General features: G+C 46.9%; 2 protein-coding genes across 5 annotated transcripts in view; both read right to left on the reverse strand.

Annotated features, from left to right (window-relative positions):
* Positions 1-1,084: 1,084 nt before the first annotated feature.
* fah (fumarylacetoacetate hydrolase (fumarylacetoacetase)) lies at positions 1,085-15,826 on the reverse strand. Its single transcript, XM_056278847.1, has 14 exons — positions 15,665-15,826; positions 15,396-15,506; positions 13,140-13,261; positions 12,959-13,008; positions 12,154-12,244; positions 11,501-11,598; positions 11,334-11,386; positions 10,613-10,712; positions 6,720-6,850; positions 5,233-5,308; positions 5,084-5,130; positions 3,589-3,690; positions 3,376-3,493; positions 1,085-1,764 (listed from the first exon to the last, which is right to left on the reverse strand). Exons 1-14 carry the CDS (start codon positions 15,824-15,826, stop codon positions 1,694-1,696), a joined length of 1,332 nt encoding a protein of 443 aa, XP_056134822.1. The 3' UTR covers positions 1,085-1,693.
* Positions 15,827-18,061: 2,235 nt separating this feature from the next.
* Positions 18,062-20,047, reverse strand: part of zfand6 (zinc finger, AN1-type domain 6) — a 26,187-nt gene continuing 24,201 nt past the window's right edge. For all 4 annotated transcript variants that reach the window (XM_056278539.1, XM_056278540.1, XM_056278537.1 and 1 more), the window contains one exon: positions 18,062-18,889. In XM_056278539.1, the coding sequence (XP_056134514.1) occupies positions 18,741-18,889 (149 nt within the window). In that variant the 3' untranslated portion in view covers positions 18,062-18,740. The remainder of the gene's footprint in view (positions 18,890-20,047) is intronic.

Consider the following 20,047-nt stretch of genomic DNA (forward strand, 5'->3'; position numbering starts at 1 on the left):
GTGGTCTCCAAGACTGGCTTTCTCTGGCACATACAGGAAACGATGGGGGGCAGGAACGGCGTATGGAGTGGACCCGGGTCCCACCGTTGTAAGTCAGCCGGGCCACGCACCACATGTCATGCCCCGTGTGGTTGGGTGAGATGTCCCAGGCAGGCAACAGTCCAAATCTCTCCGAGAAAATTCAATCGGTCATGTGATTTGATTAACTCCATTTGAATATGCAATCCAATTACTCACCAATCCAATTACTTTCAAGCGAGGCGGCAACGTGTACGAGGCCGCGCTATGTAACATGTTTATGATTGTTTACGGGGGCGGCGTGCCTCAGGAGGAAGAGCGGGTAGTCTAGTAATCGGAAGGTCACTGGTTTGACCCCCGGCTCCTGTGGAGAGCGTGCCAAAGTGTCCTTGAGCAAGACACTGAACCCCTAACTGTTCCTGATAAGCAGGTCGGGGCCTTGCGTGGCAGCCTCCACCATCAGTGTGGGTGGATGTGGGGCGTACACTGCAAAGCGCTACAGAAAGTATATAGAAAAGTCCATTTTTGTCCATTTACCATTTATGGCCTGAACAAAGATAGAAACTTTGGGTTTGTTTGGACGAATTCGTTTTGGTCCTCCGCCAAGAAAAGTAGTCCCCTGCTAATTGACGGTCCATGCTGCGTGGTAGCTAACACAGCTGGTTTAACGCCGTCTTCCCCCCCGTCCTGAGGCGGATGTGGATCTCCTGGCTGTTTAGCCAGGGATTACAACAAGTAATTACCCATGCCGTTCGTTTGTGGCGCTGGTTTCGTCCCTGCTTTGTTCAAGTTCATCCGACTCAAAGGCTAATACTGCGACCGCGTCCGTTGTAATCTCATCCTTTTCACCTACACTCGTCCTGTCCTCCGTTGTAATATGAATAAACACCAAATGCATCAAATTTAACATGCAAATCCATGTTTTGTGCAGCTGGGAGTGTGTACACACACACACACACACACACACACACACACACACACACACACACACACACACACACACACACACACACACACACACACACACTGTATTGAGCTCAAGGCAAGAAAAAGATCGTGAGCCAAATTTAAAAGAAACTCTTCGTTTAATGCTGCCATAAGTGTGCAGTGATGTTTTTTTTTAAAACCTGACTGACAGGCCTTCAGCAGAGGGAGGGAAATGTGGGCAAATTACAGCGAGCGGGATCCGGTCCGAGAGCTAAACACAAGACCAGAAGGATGAGTGGAAGTAGTTTGGCCTCGGCTCCCAACATGCTGGCAGGGAGAGCCGATGGGTTCGGGATTCGACTTTCGAGACATGTGACGAGTAAATCAACAGGGAAAAAGGAGGTTGCAAACACAAAGGAGATTAAAAATGGTTGACGTCCTTATCAGGTCAGGAGTCGAGAGATGCACAACGTCGAGGCACAGGGACATGTCTGTCTCGGGGGACGACGCTTTGACCTGGCAGGGGAACTTTCTGATGGACGAAGGGAACCCAGGACTTCGGTAATGACGCTTTAACAAGGGCACTTTTCTTCTTCAAAGAGTGGAGAATAGTTGCCTTGCGTGTGCACGTATTCACACGCGAGTCAAACGAGGGAGTTCTGGCCGAGCTGCAGTCGTCTTCCTGGTGAATGAAAAAGAGAAACGGGGGGTGGGGGTGGGGGTGGGGGGGTACACAGACCTCTCACTGCTACAAAGCAGGGAGGATGAGTCCCTTGCAGGGTCCAAAGCCCACCCTGTACCCAGCTCCTTCACAATAGCCTGCAGAGGGGAAACAGAAGGACAAAGGGAGTCATGCACAGAGGCGACAAGCTAGCAGCATCATGTCGTCCTCCACCCACCACGTGCTGACCGGCTAACAGTTAGCTTAGCAAAGCGCTATAAACCTTTTGCCCATGTAATCTGACAAACACAGCGGGCAAGACGCCTACCTACCCTGTTTTGTTGTTTTACTCTCTATGCTTGTCAACGCTTTTGTTAGCCATCCGCCTTGTGGCAGGTAGTGGTATTACAGTGTGATGAACAGATCCTCCTGATTTCATCTGGGCAGGATCGGTCACTAAAGATAGTTTTTACTAAACTTGGCACAAAAAGTAAGGAAATGTGTGTTTGGTAGATGATGTCTTTGGTGTAACAAGGCTTCTTGGCAATAAATCTTACATCAGGCAGCTGATGGTCAGCACCTGGGGTAGCAGAAGCTCAAAACAAGAGTCGACAGCAAAATAAGCTGTTTGGCATCGGCCGAGAAGATTCAGCAAATTTTTCATGGACGCAGCCCACATACTCAGCTCCGCTGCTCATCCCACAAATGGGTGTTCCTTACAAACGTGGCGCCATTTAAAAGGGAAGTAAACAGGCTTTCCAACGGTATGAGATTTATTGCCAAGAAGCATTGTTACAACAAAGACATAATCTACCAAACACACATTTCCCTACTTTTTGTGCTAAGTTTATGTCCTCGGATACATCACGTCCAAAGTATGAGGACAAAATACTAAGTGTTACCAAGGGGAAACTGCTGGTTTTCAACTTGATCTCCATATGTTGGTCCTCAGTAATGCTCACTATAGGATGACGCGCTTTGGGTGTCTAGAAAAGCGCTATATAAATGTAATGCTGATGATGATGATGATGATGATGATGATGATGATGATGACGATGACACCATTTCTGCTTAACTTGCTCTGTTTTTCTCGGGAGCCCTTTGACCTACCCACAGCGCTCCCTAGAAAATTAAACAGGGAATATTTTTGCCTCTATAAATTCAAGGTAACACTCGAGAATGACACAACGTCCACCACGATGGGGAAATTTCCATTCTAGGATAAACGAAAACACCAAAAACAAGGTTGGCAGAAGTAAAATGGGGCGTTTTTGTCGAGCCAAACTTGTGTCTTTCTGAGGTCTAAGAAGGGACAAAGACTGGAAAGGGAATGTGGGAATGTTACATATCGCTGGGTTGAACTGTTAACCGTATTGCTTTTAAATTTTCAGGAGGAAGGGAAGATGTGAGAACGGACAGCCTGGTCTAGAGATGAAAAAAGGGCAGCAATCTGTGTGAGAGAGGTGGAGAGAATGAATTATTAATGTTACGCTGCACCGAGACGGTGCCCTCTCCCACAGCCGTGGGCTGTAAGCATGGATACTACAGGAGTATTGACAAGGTGCACCGAGCAGCGTCTCGGCAAAACTCATCAAAAAGGCAGAGCTCAACTCCACTGGGGTTCAATAGACTCTCCTAATGTGTAGTCAATGCTCGCTCAATCTGGCCTGCAGGAATCAAGGGGAAATATGAAAACCCCCCCGGTCCCCCTCCCTATCGATATTCAGTAAAGAGGGGAGCAGGTGAACTGCAGGAGATATCAATCCTACCTGTGATGGTAACTTCATCTTTGTCCTTGACGAAGGTCCTGGTTTCTCCGCCGCCGAGCTCGATGGTCTTAGAGCCCCTCCATGACAGCTCCAGCATGGAACCGAAGCTCTCTGGATCCTACACACAGTAAACAAGACGGGGTCACACATCAAGCAGGCAGACAAACAGACGGCCGGAGACCCAAACCGAAAGTCAGATAGGCTCATACTCACAGGTCCACTGATGGTACCCGAGGCCAGCAGGTCTCCTGGCCTCATGTTGCAGCCGTTGACTGTGTGATGGGCCAACTGCTGCTTCATAGTCCAGTACATGTACTAGAGCGAGAGCGAGAGCGAATCTCAGATTAAATTATTCTCTACATGTGTTGATCTAAGCCAGGAACATACTAGACGACTTAAAACCCGATGAATAACCTCAGTCCATGATGACTGCTTGTCAAGGTGGTGGAGAGTCTGCACCAGTCTGCACAAAACGGGTCAGGTCACCATGTACCGCCGGTATACGTTGCAGTGTGCAGAGCGGGGTTCATTTCGGCAGGGATTTCCCTTTCGTTTTAGTCACAATTTAGTCAGCAGGCTTTACGTGGCCATCAGGGTGCTGTATAAGGTGTTTTCTCCCCACTATCAGCTGCTAAAACTGCCAACTGTAATCAATTGGCAGTTAAACTGGGTTTAATTTGACTCTGATAATGGGCCAGAGGCACGTCGGCGTGATCATCTCTCGCCCGATGACAAGGACGCACTAACACAGCCAGGATTTAGCAGAATGGACTTTAAAAGTCTTCTCACGTGTCCCCATTTTGAATTAAAGCTGCTACGAGGAATTTTTCGCAGATTGTTTATCAGTCTCAATTTGATTTCCACATCAGAGAAGATTAGATATTAGATATTGCGATAGAACGATTTGGATTCTCGTCTAAATCTGAAGAAATTATTTACGGCACTCAGATGGGATGATAATAATAATAATAATGTAGCGAATTCGGGGGGGGAACCACAGGAACTGCCGCGGCCGAGACGCGAACCCGTGTCGCCCGCACCGCAGGGGACATCGCTAACCGCTGGACTGGTTAACGTTGTCGTTTGCGGAGCGGGAGACACGGGTTCGCGTCCCAGCAGTGGTGACGGTCTCCCAGACTGCCCCCCCGAATCCGCTGCGATAACAACCGAGCTGGGATAGAGATACATATCCACATCGCTGCATCTCCTGCAAACAGCTGGTTTCCAGGACACCACATCTGGTATTCCCCTCTTCAAAACGAACGCACGAGATACCGAAGGGTGAACGGACATCTAACGATGAAGTCGACGTTCAGCCAAACAGTACCCCTTTTCGACCACAAGGGGGCGACAAAAAGTCAACAAAAATCCCAAAACTCCTCATTTCTTTTCTTTTTTTGGGGGGGGGGGTTGGGATTTTTATCACTCAAATCAGTTCCAGTTTGGATGCTAAAAGGATTTCAGAGCTACCGTGTTTGTTGTTTTGGGTGCGTTCCCTGAAAACACCTTGCAGATAAAACCGCCGTGGTTGCGTTGCAAGAAAAATTATGCCATAAACGATATCCTGAAAATGAACGAAGGACACGGAGAGACTTGCAAGGTTGAAACGTCGCGATACTTGGGAGGAACACGTGACTTGAGGACTCACAATACCATCGTATCAAGGCTACGAGTCTACATATTAGCACACTGGCCAGGGCCCTCTTACCTTGAAGTTGGATTTGCATATCGTGGCGGCCTCTGCCATCCCCTCCCCTGGAAAGACACAGACCCCCATTAGACAATAAAACGTAAACACGTGGACCCAACACGACAGGATGTTGCTGCATGTATGTGTGTGTGTGCGTATCTATGTACCTTTCAGTGACACAGTCAAGTTAATGTTAAAGGTAAACGGGTCCTCATGGTGCAGGTAGGGCAGGGGCTCGGGGTCCTGGAAACAAATCATGAAGAAGTTCAGGAGAAACAAAAAAGGTTGTGTCTTTAATCTAGAGAGGTCAAAACGCCCCGTTTCACTGCTGGTACAGATTCCTGCAGCGAACCCAGACAGCAAAGAGTCTTGGGGCCCAAATATGGCCCACCTCTGCAGGTGTCTTACGGCCCACATCTGGCCTCGAATGACGGCGCTGACTCAGGGTGAGTGTGGCTGCCTCGACTCCGCCACACTTGGGGCCATACGCGGCCCACATAGCATGTGCTGCAACCCAAGTCAGGCCCGGCTTAGGACATTCGGGCCACGTCTGGGCCGCACAGCAGTTGCCGGTGCCGTAGCTGAGCCGGAAATACCAAAAGAGCCCCAGATTAGACCCAAACGTGCCTGCTATCTGGGAACCTTTGGTACAGGGATGTTTCACCCACATGCCCGGTATATGCTGTTGGCGTTAGGACTCTTTGGAAATCATAACTGCTCCGGTGCACTTCACTCTGACGGAGAAACCGACGTTCTGCTGCCGAGACAGCTGTTCTGCCCGGCCTGCATGGACCTGAATGGACCGGGTGAGCGTTTCTCAGTGGCGGAGATTAGAAAACGAACATCTCTGATCGGCCTTGGAGCTCGTCCTCCGTCCACTGACGCCAATGGACGAGGAAGTAAAGCAGTTTGCTGTGGCGGGACACGGTGATACAGGTATTGGCAAATAATATGTACGTCCCTGAGATATGGCCGCTAGGATTCCAGATTCCTTCTTTCAGCTTTTTCCCTGTTTTTCAGGGGTCGCCACAGCAGATTTTACAGTTTCCATCAGGACCCTGTGAGGACACAGTGCCAATGACCGTTGTTCAATCTGGTATGGTCTTGTCAATCTGCATATTGATTTGGCAAAATTTTATGTCGGATGCCCTCCCACATGCTACGTCCCCCTGGGGAAACTCCTCACTGTCAGGTGAAAAGAAGCGGCTGGCGACTCCACGTGTATGGGAGGAGGCGCGTGGTAGTCTGCAGCCCTCCCTGGATCGGCAGAGGGGGGGTGGAGCAGAGACCGGGACGGCTCGGAAAACAGGGTATTTGGCCAAGTAAGATTCGGGAGAAAAAGTTGTAACCCCCCCACCCCCCCCACCCCCCAAAAAAAAGAATAAAAATGTGACAAAATCAAATTTCGCTTTAAGCCGAGTGCACATCCACTCCTTTGGCACCGGTCAACATAGGAGACGTTTGCGATCAGTGGACAAAAATGTCCATTTTAACGACGGTAACATGAACCGCTGAGCTGTAACGTACCTCTGTGTTGGTCAGCATGTCTCACACATGACGAGTCTTGCTATTAGCACCGGGGGAACGGTCTAGTAGTGTTGTGTAGCCTGACGTGTAGCACAGTGTAGGGGATTAGCATGCTAGCGGTGCCAACCTGGACGGCGTTGGGAACAGCGAAGGGCAGCAGGGCCTCCATGGGAACGACCCAGGGTGAGATGGTGGTCCCGAAGCTTTTCCCCAGGAATGGGCCCAAAGGAACATACTCCCACGCCTGGATGTCCCGTGCTGCACATACACAATGAACACAAGTAGGGAGGGGGGGTGGGGGGGGGGTTAGCTTAAGAGTCACATGAAACTTGCTTTTTCCTTGTGGGTAAGTTGCATAAGGGTACAAAATAACAGGGCCGAGCCAAGCGAAGATAATTTATACATATAAATATTAATTTTCTCGTATGCACCAGCCCGTCTACACGGGGCCCATCTAGTAGCTGGAAAGTGCAAAAGCGTGTTCTGCACACACGCAGAAAAAAGCCCGGGACAAATAGGACGTCTTGGAGATCTGCTGAAGCACATTTTGGCAGTCGATTATCATATTCGAAGAGCGCGTCGGTGAGACTCGTGGCTCGAATATGACCGGCGAGCTTCGTCCGAGGGTTCGACAGAAACAGAAGTTTGAACAGCAAAAAGCTGAAATGCTCGTTTCCACCGTCTTATTCCCGCTCCAGTGTGGGTTGTGCGTTTGTCTGACATGGGATTTCCTAACAACAGTGAGAAACCATCCCTCATTCAGCCGCTGTGCTTTCTCAAGCGGGGCCTCGCAGACAGCATGTGTGCGGCGTTTAGTCTGACAGATTCGCTGACAACCACAACACAACACAACACAACATCTGCACAAGCACACATGATGGGCAAAAATACTGTGGAGGTCCTCCACCCATCCGATATCCGAACCTGCTCTCAGGGTCTGGGATGCTGGAGCCTATCCCAGCAGTCATTGGGCGGCAGGCGAGGAGACACCCCGGACAGGCCGCCGGTCCATCACAGGGCCCACACATGTAGGGACAATTTAGTACGGCCGATTGACCTGACCTACATGTCTCTGGACTGCAGGAGGACCGTCCCGGGGCTCGAACCCAGGACCTCATTGCTGTGAGGCGGCCGTGCCGCCTCCTCCTCCCCGTACTGTAATATGAAATATGATGATGATGCTGAGCTTCCTGGTCCAAACAGCTTCCCTTTCCTTATCTTCTTTCTCATCTTTTGTTCTGCTGGAAGCTGCCAATTAGTTCTTGAGATCTGGCGGGAGACGTACTCGAAACTCCTCACGTTGTCCAACTAAGACGACCAGAAGATCACCGCGGTGGCCGTGCAGCGGAAAACCACCTCTGATTCACCGGCGCAATAAATTAGTAGACTGAATCGGGAAAACGAGTCACCTCTAAACGAACAACCGGTAATTCTGACATCTCCGTTTAGTAGAAGCCGCTGCACACCTCTGTCCTGCTGTGGACTTTCTCTTCCCGAGGAGGGGTTTTGGCTCTCTAACGTGGAACTAATGAAGCAGCAATGAGATTACCCTTCCTCCTCCTAAACTGCTGTAATCCCAGCCTGCTATCAGGCCATTTTCTGTTTCAGCAACCACGCGGGACTGGATGTGGCTCTGCACAGCGAGCATCAGACCTGCTCCAGTATACTCCCACTGCTGCTGTGACGACACTGGATTTAATGTACGCTCCCTGTGGCGTACAGCGTCTGTATTTACTGCATGTCAGGGTTTCCCTCACGGCTGTCCTTAAACCAGTAAAAACACCATTATATCTATGTATATCTATGTATGTATGTATATATGTATATGTATATATATGTATGTATGCATGTATGTATGTATGTGTATATATGTATGTATGCATGTATGTATGCATGCATGCATGTATGTATATATGTATATATATGTATGTATGTATATATGTATGTATGTATATGTATATATATGTATGTATGTATGTATGTATGTATGTATGTATGTATGTATATGTGTATATGTATATATGTATGTATGTATGTATGTATGTATATGTATATATATGTATGTATATATGTATGTATATATGTATGCATGCATGCATGTATGTATGTAATGTATGTATATACATATATATACATACACACACACACACATATATATATATATATAGTATATCTCATATCCCTCTCACAAAGGGAAGCTAAAGCCCAAACCTCAGACACTGATGATGTCAGCAGCTACAAAATCTGCAGTCTCAGTGGGTAAAAATAGGATTATATAAGCTAACTTTATGTTTTTTTCATGACTTCAATAACACTTCCAGGGCATCCGATAGACTTTACCCTTTCCCAAGAGTCTCCCATGACGGGGAGACCTCTCTCCCGGGGACATGCGGTTTCTCATTTTTTCTTTGGATATTTGTCCTTTTGTTTGAGCTGCTGTTTGTTGTTACGCTGGCCAGCAATCTAGGAGACATTAAGGTGTACTTAGTTTTATTCTGGCTGCAAAGTAAACTTTCATTCCTTATCATACATGCATTAATAGTCTAAGGAGGTAGGACCAGAAGATCTTCCCAACTTCTTCTGTCCCCTTTTGGACAGGGTGGGTATTATTTGAGCTGCTTATATGTTGCCAATGATTTTATTTGTTTATTTATTGTGTTTTCTTTAACATGTTCGGTAAAATTGCTTGGCTCTACGAGTGTTGTTCCAGTGGGGTTTCCTGGTTAAAATAGTTGAACTTCTGGACTGAATGTCAGGTTAGCCTTTTATTGTTCAACCCAGTTGGCTGTTTTCTTTTTACTCTACATTTTTAAATTTCTAATTTAATTTTCAACGATTCTTTTTATACTCTTTCTTTATCATTTTATGTCTTTTTGTGCCTTTTGTACAGTACTTTGATTTGCCTTTGTGTAGGAAATGTGCTTTATAAATAAACTTAACTTGACTATATATTTCCGGGTGTTCCAGCACACATTGAGAGCCCGGTCACTGTTGTAACCTCCCATAGCAGAGCTCCCATAGCAGAGCTCACAGAGCAAAGCTCCCATAGCAGAGCTCACAGAGCAAAGCTCCCATAGCAGAGCTCACAGAGTAGAGCTCCCATAGCAGAGCTCCCATAGCAGAGCTCCCATAGCAGAGCTCCCATAGCAGAGCTCACAGAGCAAAGCTCCCATAGCAGAGCTCACAGAGCAGAGCTCCCATAGCAGAGCTCCCATAGCAGAGCTGACATAGCAGAGCTGACATAGCAGAGCTCCCATAGCAGAGCTCACAGAGCAGAGCTCCCATAACAGAGCTGACATAGCAGAGCTCACAGAGTAGAGCTCTCATAGCAGAGCTCACAGACCAGAGCTCACAAAGCAGAGCTCTCATAGCAGAGCTCATAGAGCAGAGCTTTCATAGCAGAGCTCTCATAGCAGAGCTGACATAGCTGTCAGTCTGAGTATTTAATGCTCTGCTTTACACGAGGTCCAAGGGTAGCTGTCTAAATAGACCCCCATCCCAGCCCCGCCATGACGGTCTGTTTGTAGCCATTATTATGAGAAACACAGAAACCGCGGCGGGCTTTTCACGCCTCAGAAAAGGAGGAGAGAGGGGCAGGAGGACCTGGGATGGAGAAAACTCAGTCAAGCAACAGGGTTGAGAAGGGAGAGGTAAAATGAGAAAGAGCGAGACGGGGCAAGGGAAAGAGTGTAGTGGGAACGCCCTCTGTGGAGATTTACCAGTTCAATCAATAATACATATTCCCAGACATGTTTGGTGGGGGGAGGGGGGGGGCTGAAGCTTGGTTCAGTGTGACTAAATGGATGGACATCTATAATGTAGAGCAAAATTATAGAGCCAGTGCCCTTGCAAGTGTGCAGCTGAGAAAAGAGTCAACACTGATTACCCCTTATTCATCTAGCCAGCTAAACCTGCTTTCGCCCGGCTGAAACAATGTCAGTGGAAAACCAGCCACAAACACACGGGAGGAGGAGGACGACCATGCAGTGTCGCATGACGGCTTATGTTCAGCGCCCTTACCGCTCCAGTCATTCATCAGCACCATGCCAAAGATGTGTTTGTGGGCTTTTTCTATGGGGACCGGCTCGCCGAGGCGATTCCCTCCTCCTACAAAGAAGGCCTACCAGAAAGATTGTATAAAAACACTGTTAGAAATATGGAAATCGACCAACAGTGATATCAATAGCACAATTGTGAGTTAATGGCATCATTTTAAGACAGTGTAAGATAGACCTCATTAATCACCGTAGGGGGGGCTGATTGTGTGATTTTCCTATGAGGGCGACCAATCAATCATTAATTAAAGTGATCCCGGGCAGAAGTAAGTTAAAGCTAGCTATGCTTTGAAAACACCCTGCTGAGAGCAAATAGGGACCAACGGAGAACTCTCCTGATTGGCTGATAAGGAGCGAGGCCGGAGAAAACGTTCTGTCTCCGATCACAGCATCTAGGACGGCCACAGAGACCGGGTTTTTATTTCTCAGCGTTATCTACCGACTTGGTAGCTGTCAGGATGCAGAAAGCTTACAAAAGGTGTGCTACATTAAAATTACTTGCTGCCAGTTAAATCACTGAATAAAATGTATTTATAATTATATGCACGGGAAGGAAAAGTTAGGATGCTTGTCTTCAGGGACCAACTCAGTTATTCCAATATCGATATTGGACATTAACGACTGTACTGTCACCAGACAGGTTGCTACGAGTCACAGTGATTGGGTCAAGTAATTCCTGTACTCACCATCTCCAGCTCAATGTCCAGCTGCTTCGAGGGGCCGAACACCGGAGGCTTGGCTGAGACAGGAGAAGGGCGAGGGTTAAAAGACAACAATTAACAAGCAGTCAGAAAAAAGGGTACTTTTGTGTGTGAGTGAATAGGGTCAGAAAGGTGACCACACGTGGGCCTACTTGGGTCAGGTCTCATCTGCCCCGAGGGTCTGCGTATGGGGGTCCCGGAGACAACCACTGACGAGGCTCGGCCATGATACCCCACGGGAAGCCTCAACCTGCGCACACACAGCCAGTCACGTGTCAGCACAACGAGAACATCCTGCCAATCACACCTGCTCGGCCACACTCAACTTGTCAGAGAGAGAGAGAGAGAGAGAGAGAGAGAGAGAGAGAGAGAGAGAGAGAGAGAGAGAGAGAGAGAGAGAGAGAGAGAGAGAGAGAGAGAGAGAGAGAGAGAGAGAGAGAGCGAGAGAGAGAGAGAGAGCGATGCCTTTGCTACTTTAGCATTCTTCCCACGAGGCCCAGAAAAATAAATGAGGGCTGGCGGCGGTGTGTGACGGGGCGTGCGGCGGTGATTGGTCTGAGGGGGGCGGGGGGGGGGATGGTGCAGTGTTTAAATGCAAATTGTTGCACAGAGGCCCGAATCAATTACAGAAACCTTGTAGTGCCAGTCCACATATCACTGCTCAGGCAGCATCTGATGCCCTGTACCCGTCCGCCCCTCAACATCTACCCAAACGAAACCGGTGAACCGAGGTGCCTCGGTACCTCCTTCACTCACCGCCAATTAGCTGTGTGGGAAATCCCACGTCACCGGTTTGCTTCCTTACCAGTTTGGCATCAGGGCGTTCTCCTTCCCCCTGAACATGATGCCAACGTTGGTGGCGTGGTCCCTGGAGGAGTAGAAGTCGGTGTAGTCGCCTGTGGGGGGGAAACATATATATATATATATATATATATATATATATATACACGGCTCATCGTAAAGAAAAGGCAAACTTCCCTTCAAACGACGAGACACTGGTCTATTTTCTGATAGAGATGTCACACAATATGGCAGGAAGGAGAAAGCAAGTCTAAAATACACAATGCAAAGCGATGCAGTAGAAGGCAACATCGCTCTCTTGTCAAACAGCACCATCTAGTGGTCAACGATCATAAATTCACTTCCTAGTTCCCCCACATGTTGACATAATAATAATAATTATTATTATTATTGTTATTGTTATATTATTAATAATAATAATAATAATTATTATTATTGTTATTGTTATATTAATAATAATAATAATAATAACAACTTTATTTCTGCACCTTTTTTTTTTTTTGCACACATTTTTTTGCATTTTGCCCCGAAAATTAGACGTTGAATATTCAGTGTTTTTCACAACATTATGACTTTTTGGTATAGTTGTCTAATCCCAGTGTGCAGGTGCTACTCTGCTGTCCAGATGGCCGTGCCACAAGCATTTTTCACAAATGTGATTTGAAAAACCAATCAGAAATAAGACAGTGAACAGAGGAGAAATCACATCTCCATTGACAGAGAGAGAGAGAGAGAGAGGAGCTGGATGAAGGACCGCTACAAAGATCTCGTAACAGAAGCGACGGGTGTCAAACCCGAGAGGAGCTGACCGATATCTGCGGGTAGATGCATGATGGCTGAACTCTGATGGACGAACGCCCTGAAGAGACAGAAAAACAAACGAACAAAGAGGAAAAAAAACTGTCAAACATAACTTCAGACGGCCTCAGTGAAAACCAAAGAGAAGACCGAGAGCCAGCAGGCCAGTCTGCATGGGGACTCGGTTCTGACCTGCTTCGCAGACTGACGTCGTCTCTCAGCGTGGTCTCGTTGACTGACAGCAGGAGCTGCAGAGTCCTCCTGGCCTCCCTCCAAGCCTCATAACCCAGACCCATAAAGGCGTTCAGCGTGGGCTGCATGGCAGGCAGGCAGGGAGAGAGAGAGCACATCATAGAGTCTGGAGTCCCCACTGAGGCAAGTCATTGAACAGGCTTCCTACACTGTGTTAAGCACCGAGCTTCAAATGTGCAATAAAACTGCTCATAAACAATGTAAATGTGCCCCCCCCTGCCCCCACCCCCGCCTCTAGGTGCAGCAGACCGGCCGGGTTCCCCAAAGCTTGTCTTACTGTATGTGCCCCACACATGCAGAGGCTTTTTGTCCCGGGACCCACCAAATATTTAGTGGTGGACAATACGCAGCACAGAGAAGGCCTAACAGAGAGAGGCTCACTAGCACTCTTTACTTGCCCAGAGGTGAAATAATAAACTATCTTCTGCTATGTTGCTCATTAATGCACGACTTCCCTTTCAAGTCTTCAGTCGCGGCCTACTCGTTAATGATTAAACACAACAAACAGGGGCGGCGTGACTCAGGAGGTACAGCGGGTCGTCTAGTAATCGGAAGGTCGCTGGTTTGATCCTCCAGAGAGCGTTTCGACATGCCCTTGAGCAAGACGCTGAGCCAACGGCTCCTGGTGAGCAGGTTGGGGCCTTGCATGGCAGCCTCCACCATCAGTGTGTGTGTGTGAATGTGTGTCGGTAGACTCGATAAGTGCTTAAAAATGCAGTCCGTTTGCCATTTAAAAGGCAAGTCGACATTTTAGTGATATTTTGAAATACGATTAAATCATTGCATTGTTTGAATTCACTCAAAATGTATGAGGCTATTTTGAAATTTGAATGAAATTTGAAATTTGTATGGAATGAAATTCGAAATATGATATGAAATATGATTTGAAATTTGATATATGATTAGAAATTTGACATGAAATATATGATATGAAATATGATTTGGAATTTTATATGAAATATGATTTGAAATTTGAAATGAAATATATGATTTGAAATTTGATATGAAATATGATTTGAAATTTGACATGAAATGCATGATTTGAAATTTGACATGAAATATGATTTGAAATTGGATATGAAATATAAAATTTGAAATGAAATATATGATATTAAATATGATTTGGAATTTTATATGAAATAGTATTTTAAATTTGAAATGAAATATATGATTTTAAATTTGATATGAAATATGATTTGAAATTTGACATGAAATATATGATTTGAAATTTGACATGAAATATATGATTTGAAATTTGACATGAAATATGATTTGAAATTGGATATGAAATATAAAATTTGAAATGAAATATATGATATGAAATATGATTTGGAATTTTATATGAAATATATGATTTGAAATTTGATATGAAATATGATTTGAAATTTGACATGAAATATATGATTTGAAATTTGACATGAGATATGATTTGAAACTGGATATGAAATATAAAATTTGAAATGAAATATATGATATGAAATATTATTTGGAATTTTATATGAAATATGATTTGAAATTTGAAATGAAATATAAAATTTGAAATGAAATATATGATATGAAATATGATTTGAAATTTTATATGAAATATGATTTGAAATTGGATATGAAATATAAAATTTGAAATTAAATATATGATATGAAATATGATTTGAAATTTGACATGAAATATATGAAATTTGACATGAAATATATGATATGAAATATGATTTGGAATTTTATATGAAATATGATTTGAAATTTGAAATGAAATATATGATTTGAAATTTGACATGAAATATATGAAATTTGACATGAAATATATGAAATTTTGAAATGTGTATGAGAATATTTGTTTTGCTTTTCTCTTTATCTGAATTTGTCTCCAAACGAAATATCGCGAGCCACCTGGCGGCGTCCTGTCGCGACCCTCAGACCGACGACACAGGGGGGAGGAGATAACGAGACAGACACGTGAGTGCCACAATTGATATGCTGAGGATTTGCCCTACTTTGTCCAGATGTTAGCGCAGATTGATAGGAACCCCGACCCTAATCCGCGCATGCGCACGAAAAGTTGGAACGCCCGCAAGAGCACAGTAATCACGCTGACCCCCCCGACCCCCCTCCCCCCACCTCAGTCTCTGATAAGCACACCATTAGTAGAAACGAGTAAGGTGATCATTTCCCATAGACAGCAGCTATGGAGGAAGCAATTACCTGGTCGAAGACGTCCTGACATTTGGACAGCGCGGGTCCTGTGAACAGGGTCTTGATCACGCTGAGGTCCAGTATCTCATCTCCGATGGCCACCCCGATGCGGTGTCTGGGCTGAGATGACAAAACCCCACTTCAGCATCACTTCATCCCACCACCAGTTCACCCCTCCCCCCCGCCCCCCAAAAAATCTCTCCCTTCCCGCCTTATCCACAATGAGGCGTCCTACAAAGGTTCCCTAAACTGGCCCAAACAGGGACTACTGTACTTACGTTGTCTGGGGTAGAAAACACCCCGTAGGGCAGGTTGTGGTAGGAAAAGTCGGACTTTTCGTCAACTTTCACGAAAGACATTGTGGAAGTGCAGTTGTGCTCCGTTGCACTCCCCAGCAGCAAGAGCGCGAGTAACCGCTTCCAGATGTTGACTGAGGCCATTGGACGAACCTCCTCCTTCTGCAGGGGCCAATCACACCACTGCTCCAATATCCACCCTCAGCCGGGACTCCGCACACTATCCTGACGTGACTCAGCAAAAAAAAGCCCTGGTTCACTTTTCGCGCACAGCAAGCCTGGAGTGGGAACAGGGGCGCAGACGTGTTATCGCGTCCGAGTCAAGTGCCCAGCTCGAGACCAGCGGGGTCAAGGCTTGTCCAGTTAAACGCCACGACCGTAACCGGTAGTCTACCATCCTCAGGACTCACTATGCGGTCAAGTCCAAGACCTTCAAAATGCAGACTGCGGGCCAAGTGCGGATTCCACTGCTCCAACCCGGGTTCGAGTTACAGTGGTTCTCAACCGGGGGTCCGCGGACCCCTAGTGGTCCGTGGTGTAATTGCAAGGGGTCCGTGAAAATAAAATATCTTTAAAAAAAAGATCCTGTGACATTTATAGAAATAGGGTTATTTTACTCAAATGTGACTGAGACCTTTATCTACCTAAACTATAAAGGGTAACAGGACTTTTTTCTCTAATTACATCTGTTTCACAAGTGTAATTTATTGTATTTTAATAAGAGGTCTCGCTCCCGTTTGCATTGTTAAAAGTTACTGCAGACCTATTCTGTTTTGTTAACTATATCTGAAAGTTACTGAATATATATTCTGTTTTGTTACATATATCTGAAAGTTACTGCATAAGAATTCTGTTTTGTTAACTATATTGTGGTGGACACGTATTGGGGACAGAATTCAACCCAGGAACTAAGGGTTAAGTCATGGTTGCCCTGGCAGGTTAACGCAGGGTTAAGTTATGCATTTTCTAAAAATGGCTAAAAACCACTTTTCTCGGCATTTCAGATGATTCTGAGCATTTGGGGGGAGTTGGAGTGGGGGGGGGGGTTTAGGGGCAGGGGGAAGGCGGTTAGCTGGCAGGATGAAGAGGAGGGAGATTTAGACGGGTGGAGAACCAAACCGCTACATTGTAGCGGGGTTCTTCTAGTTATCTTTATATATCAGTACTGTACCGCCCACGGAAGACGGGACCCGCTAGCCCCTGGCTAACGGGCCGGACCCTTTATGCCCCTTTTCCACCACATGGTCCCGGCTCAACTCGACTCGCTTCTGCGTCGTTTTCCATTGCCGTAACAGTACCCCCCTCAGTGTAGCTGGTCGTCATGGCGACGCCTGCTTTTCAGTTTCCAAATGTACTTTTAAGAAAACTCCGCTTCGATATTTCAAAAGGGTAGAGGCTAGTTCCCATCGATGCAGAGAACGGGAATGGAGTAGAGAACGGTCAACTGAGCATGCGCGAAATGCCTCTACCACGCCTCCACACGCCCCGCGTACCTTCCAGGCGCTAGGATTCTAGGAAAACCCGCCCCTACTCTGCGTCTGATTAGCTAACTTTAACCCTAACCCCGCCCTAACCCTAACCTACCCAAACAACGGAGGCAACGAGTACTTGCGCATGCTCAGTTGACCGTTCTCTGCATCTACGGGAACTAGCCTCTACCTATCTAAAAATGCCGGGCGAAATCACATGCGCGCATTGATGACGCAAAATGACGCAGTGACGCGTTTCTCTGACCAATCAGAGGTCTGCATTGACTTTGGCACCCATCCATTAACCAGACCGCTTATCCTGCTCTCAGGGTCTCGGGGATGCCGGAGCTTATCTATCCCAGCAGTCACTGGGCGGCAGGCGGAAAGACACCCTGGACAGGCCGCCAGACCATCACAGGGCGGCTTTGGTACCCGCTCCGGTTTTTTTTTTAACCTCGACAAAGGTGGTACCCGAAAAGTGGTAACAGCTACTAAAATGCCGGTACTTTCCAGTAATGGAAAACGAAAAAAAGGGCAAGTCGAGCCGGTACCACGCAGCGGGAAGGGGACATTAGTCGACTGGTTTGCGCAGTCGCCCGTGGTGCGGGCGGCCCGGGTTCGCGTCCCGGCTGCGGCGGCTCTCGGCTGCCCCCCAAATTCGCTGCAATACAGTTGTTAGAAGTAGTGGGTGAGAGAGAGAGACTGGTCACTGGTGGTCTCACTGGTGGTCTCTCTCGGAAAGCGCACCGTTCGGTTTTTATTCAACTCTGCCCTCAACGTTAGTTATTCTAACCCTGACCCGACAAAGCTGGGATTATAACTCGAACCCTGGATAAGACCCTTCTGCTCAGACACGTTGGTCTCACACGTCCACAACATTTTCACCCATGAAATCAAACAAAACTGCAAAGAGGAAAAATAATTTTATGCTGATCAAAGTTGGATAAAGGCGTAAACAAACAAATACAGCAACACCAGCTGGGCTTGTTTCCCTTGTGCACCCATATATTCTGAAGCACGAGCACACAGGACAGGAGACGGTGCACACAAGCGAGTCACTAATGGTACACAACATTCACACACGATTCTATGACAAACCACACATGTTAAATAAAATTACACAAACAAGAAAAGGAAGCAAATAAGTATTTTTTTTCTTTCCTCTAACTGATGCTGTAAAAACAGACTGGGGTTTTAAATACATTCATTCTTTAGACGTGGCTACAAAAGTACAAAATATTCTGGAAAGATCATTGGTGGGTTTACGTACATTTTCAGATAAGCGCAGCCCTTCACATTGCTCCATCTCCATATTTTATTCTCCAAAACAAATGTCATTACTAATAGCCATTGATTATTTTGTAAGTCTATTCAAGCAACTACAAACTATAAAGTTCAGAGGGTTTTTTTTTTTCTCCAAAGGACTGCAAAGGAATCAAACGTTGAAATAAAAATGTCCAGAGTTGAGTTGAGTTGCATGCAGTTTTAATGATCGGAGAGAAAAGAACTAAGAAGAGACCGGAGAGATGAACGTGGTTGGTGTTAAAACGTGGGGCTCGGTGGGGAAATCCCGTCTGAGACGCCATCTCTCAGATCTTCTGGATCTTCTCCCCGACGATGACGGGATTCTCCTTCCTGATCTTCTCTGCAGCGTCGGCTTTGTAGTCAAAGGTGCAGCTGTGAGTGTCTGAGTATCGGTGGATGCTGCAGAACACATTGCCACACCTGCAGCTGAAGCCTGCACGAGAGAACATGCTTCGTGTTAGAGAGTCTGAATATGTGTGTGTGTGTGTGTGTGATGGCCCGATTAACCCACCAGGGGGCCCCGGGGTACGCACTTCCATTGCCCCCCCCCCCCCCCCCGTCAAATAGGCTACGCAAACAATAAACAGAGTTAAATGTGAAACTAATGCGAATACCCAGCATGGTAGACGATGCTATGCCAATCTGCATGGGAAACTGTAGCTTGGGGCCCCGCATCAACAGAGACTTTGTAGCTTGGGGCCCTTCATCAGTACAGACTGTAGCTTGGGGCCCCCGCATCAACAGAGACTTTGTAGCTTGGGGCTCTTCATCAGTACAGACTGTAGCTTGGGGTCCCCGCATCAACAGAGACTTTGTAGCTTGGGGCCCCGCATCAACAGAGACTTTGTAGCTTGGGGCCCTTCATCAGTACAGACTGTAGCTTGGGGCCCCCGCATCAACAGAGACTTTGTAGCTTGGGGCCCTTCATCAGTACAGACTGTAGCTTGGGGCCCCCGCATCAACAGAGACATTGTAGCTTGGGGCCCTTCATCAGTACAGACTGTAGCTTGGGGCCCCCACATCAACAGAGACTTTGTAGCTTGGGGCCCTTCATCAGTAGAGACTGTAGCTTGGGGCCCCGCATTAATAGAGACTTTGTAGATTGGGGCCCTGCATCAGTAGAGACTGCAGCTTGGGGCCCCCGCATTAATAGAGACTTTGTAGCTTGGGGCCCTGCATCAGTAGAGACTGTAGCTTGGGGCCCCCGCATTAATAGAGACTTTGTAGCTTGGGGCCCTTCATCAGTACAGACTGTAGCTTGGGGCCCCCGCATCAACAGAGACTTTGTAGCTTGGGGCCCGGCATCAGTAGAGACTGTAGCTTGGGGCCCCCGCATCAACAGAGACTTTGTAGCTTGGGGCCCTGCATCAGTAGAGACTGTAGCTTGGGGCCCCCGCATTAATAGAGACTTTGTAGCTTGGGGCCCTGCATCAGTAGAGACTGTAGCTTGGGGCCCCCGCATTAATAGAGACTTTGTAGCTTGGGGCCCCGCATCAATAGAGACGTCCCTTGTAGGGTATGATTGGGGATCCCTACCATACACGAACACGATACCCCTGACCTTTTGGGGCCCCGGGGCACTCGCCCGTCA

Source organism: Lampris incognitus, chromosome 4 (genome assembly GCF_029633865.1).
Source record: "Lampris incognitus isolate fLamInc1 chromosome 4, fLamInc1.hap2, whole genome shotgun sequence".
Lineage (NCBI taxonomy): Eukaryota > Metazoa > Chordata > Actinopteri > Lampriformes > Lampridae > Lampris > Lampris incognitus.

Bases quoted from the DNA above. Each gene is read 5' to 3' on its own strand.
- fah (XM_056278847.1), bottom strand. From the start codon at position 15,826: ATGGCCTCAGTCAACATCTGGAAGCGGTTACTCGCGCTCTTGCTGCTG. The intron at 11,599-12,153 runs GTAAGGAAGCAA...GTGTGTGCGCAG, and splicing joins AACGCCCTGATGCCAAACTG to GTTGAGGCTTCCCGTGGGGT. The intron at 1,765-3,375 runs GTAGGATTGATA...TCCCCTCTGCAG, and splicing joins AGATGAAGTTACCATCACAG to GCTATTGTGAAGGAGCTGGG.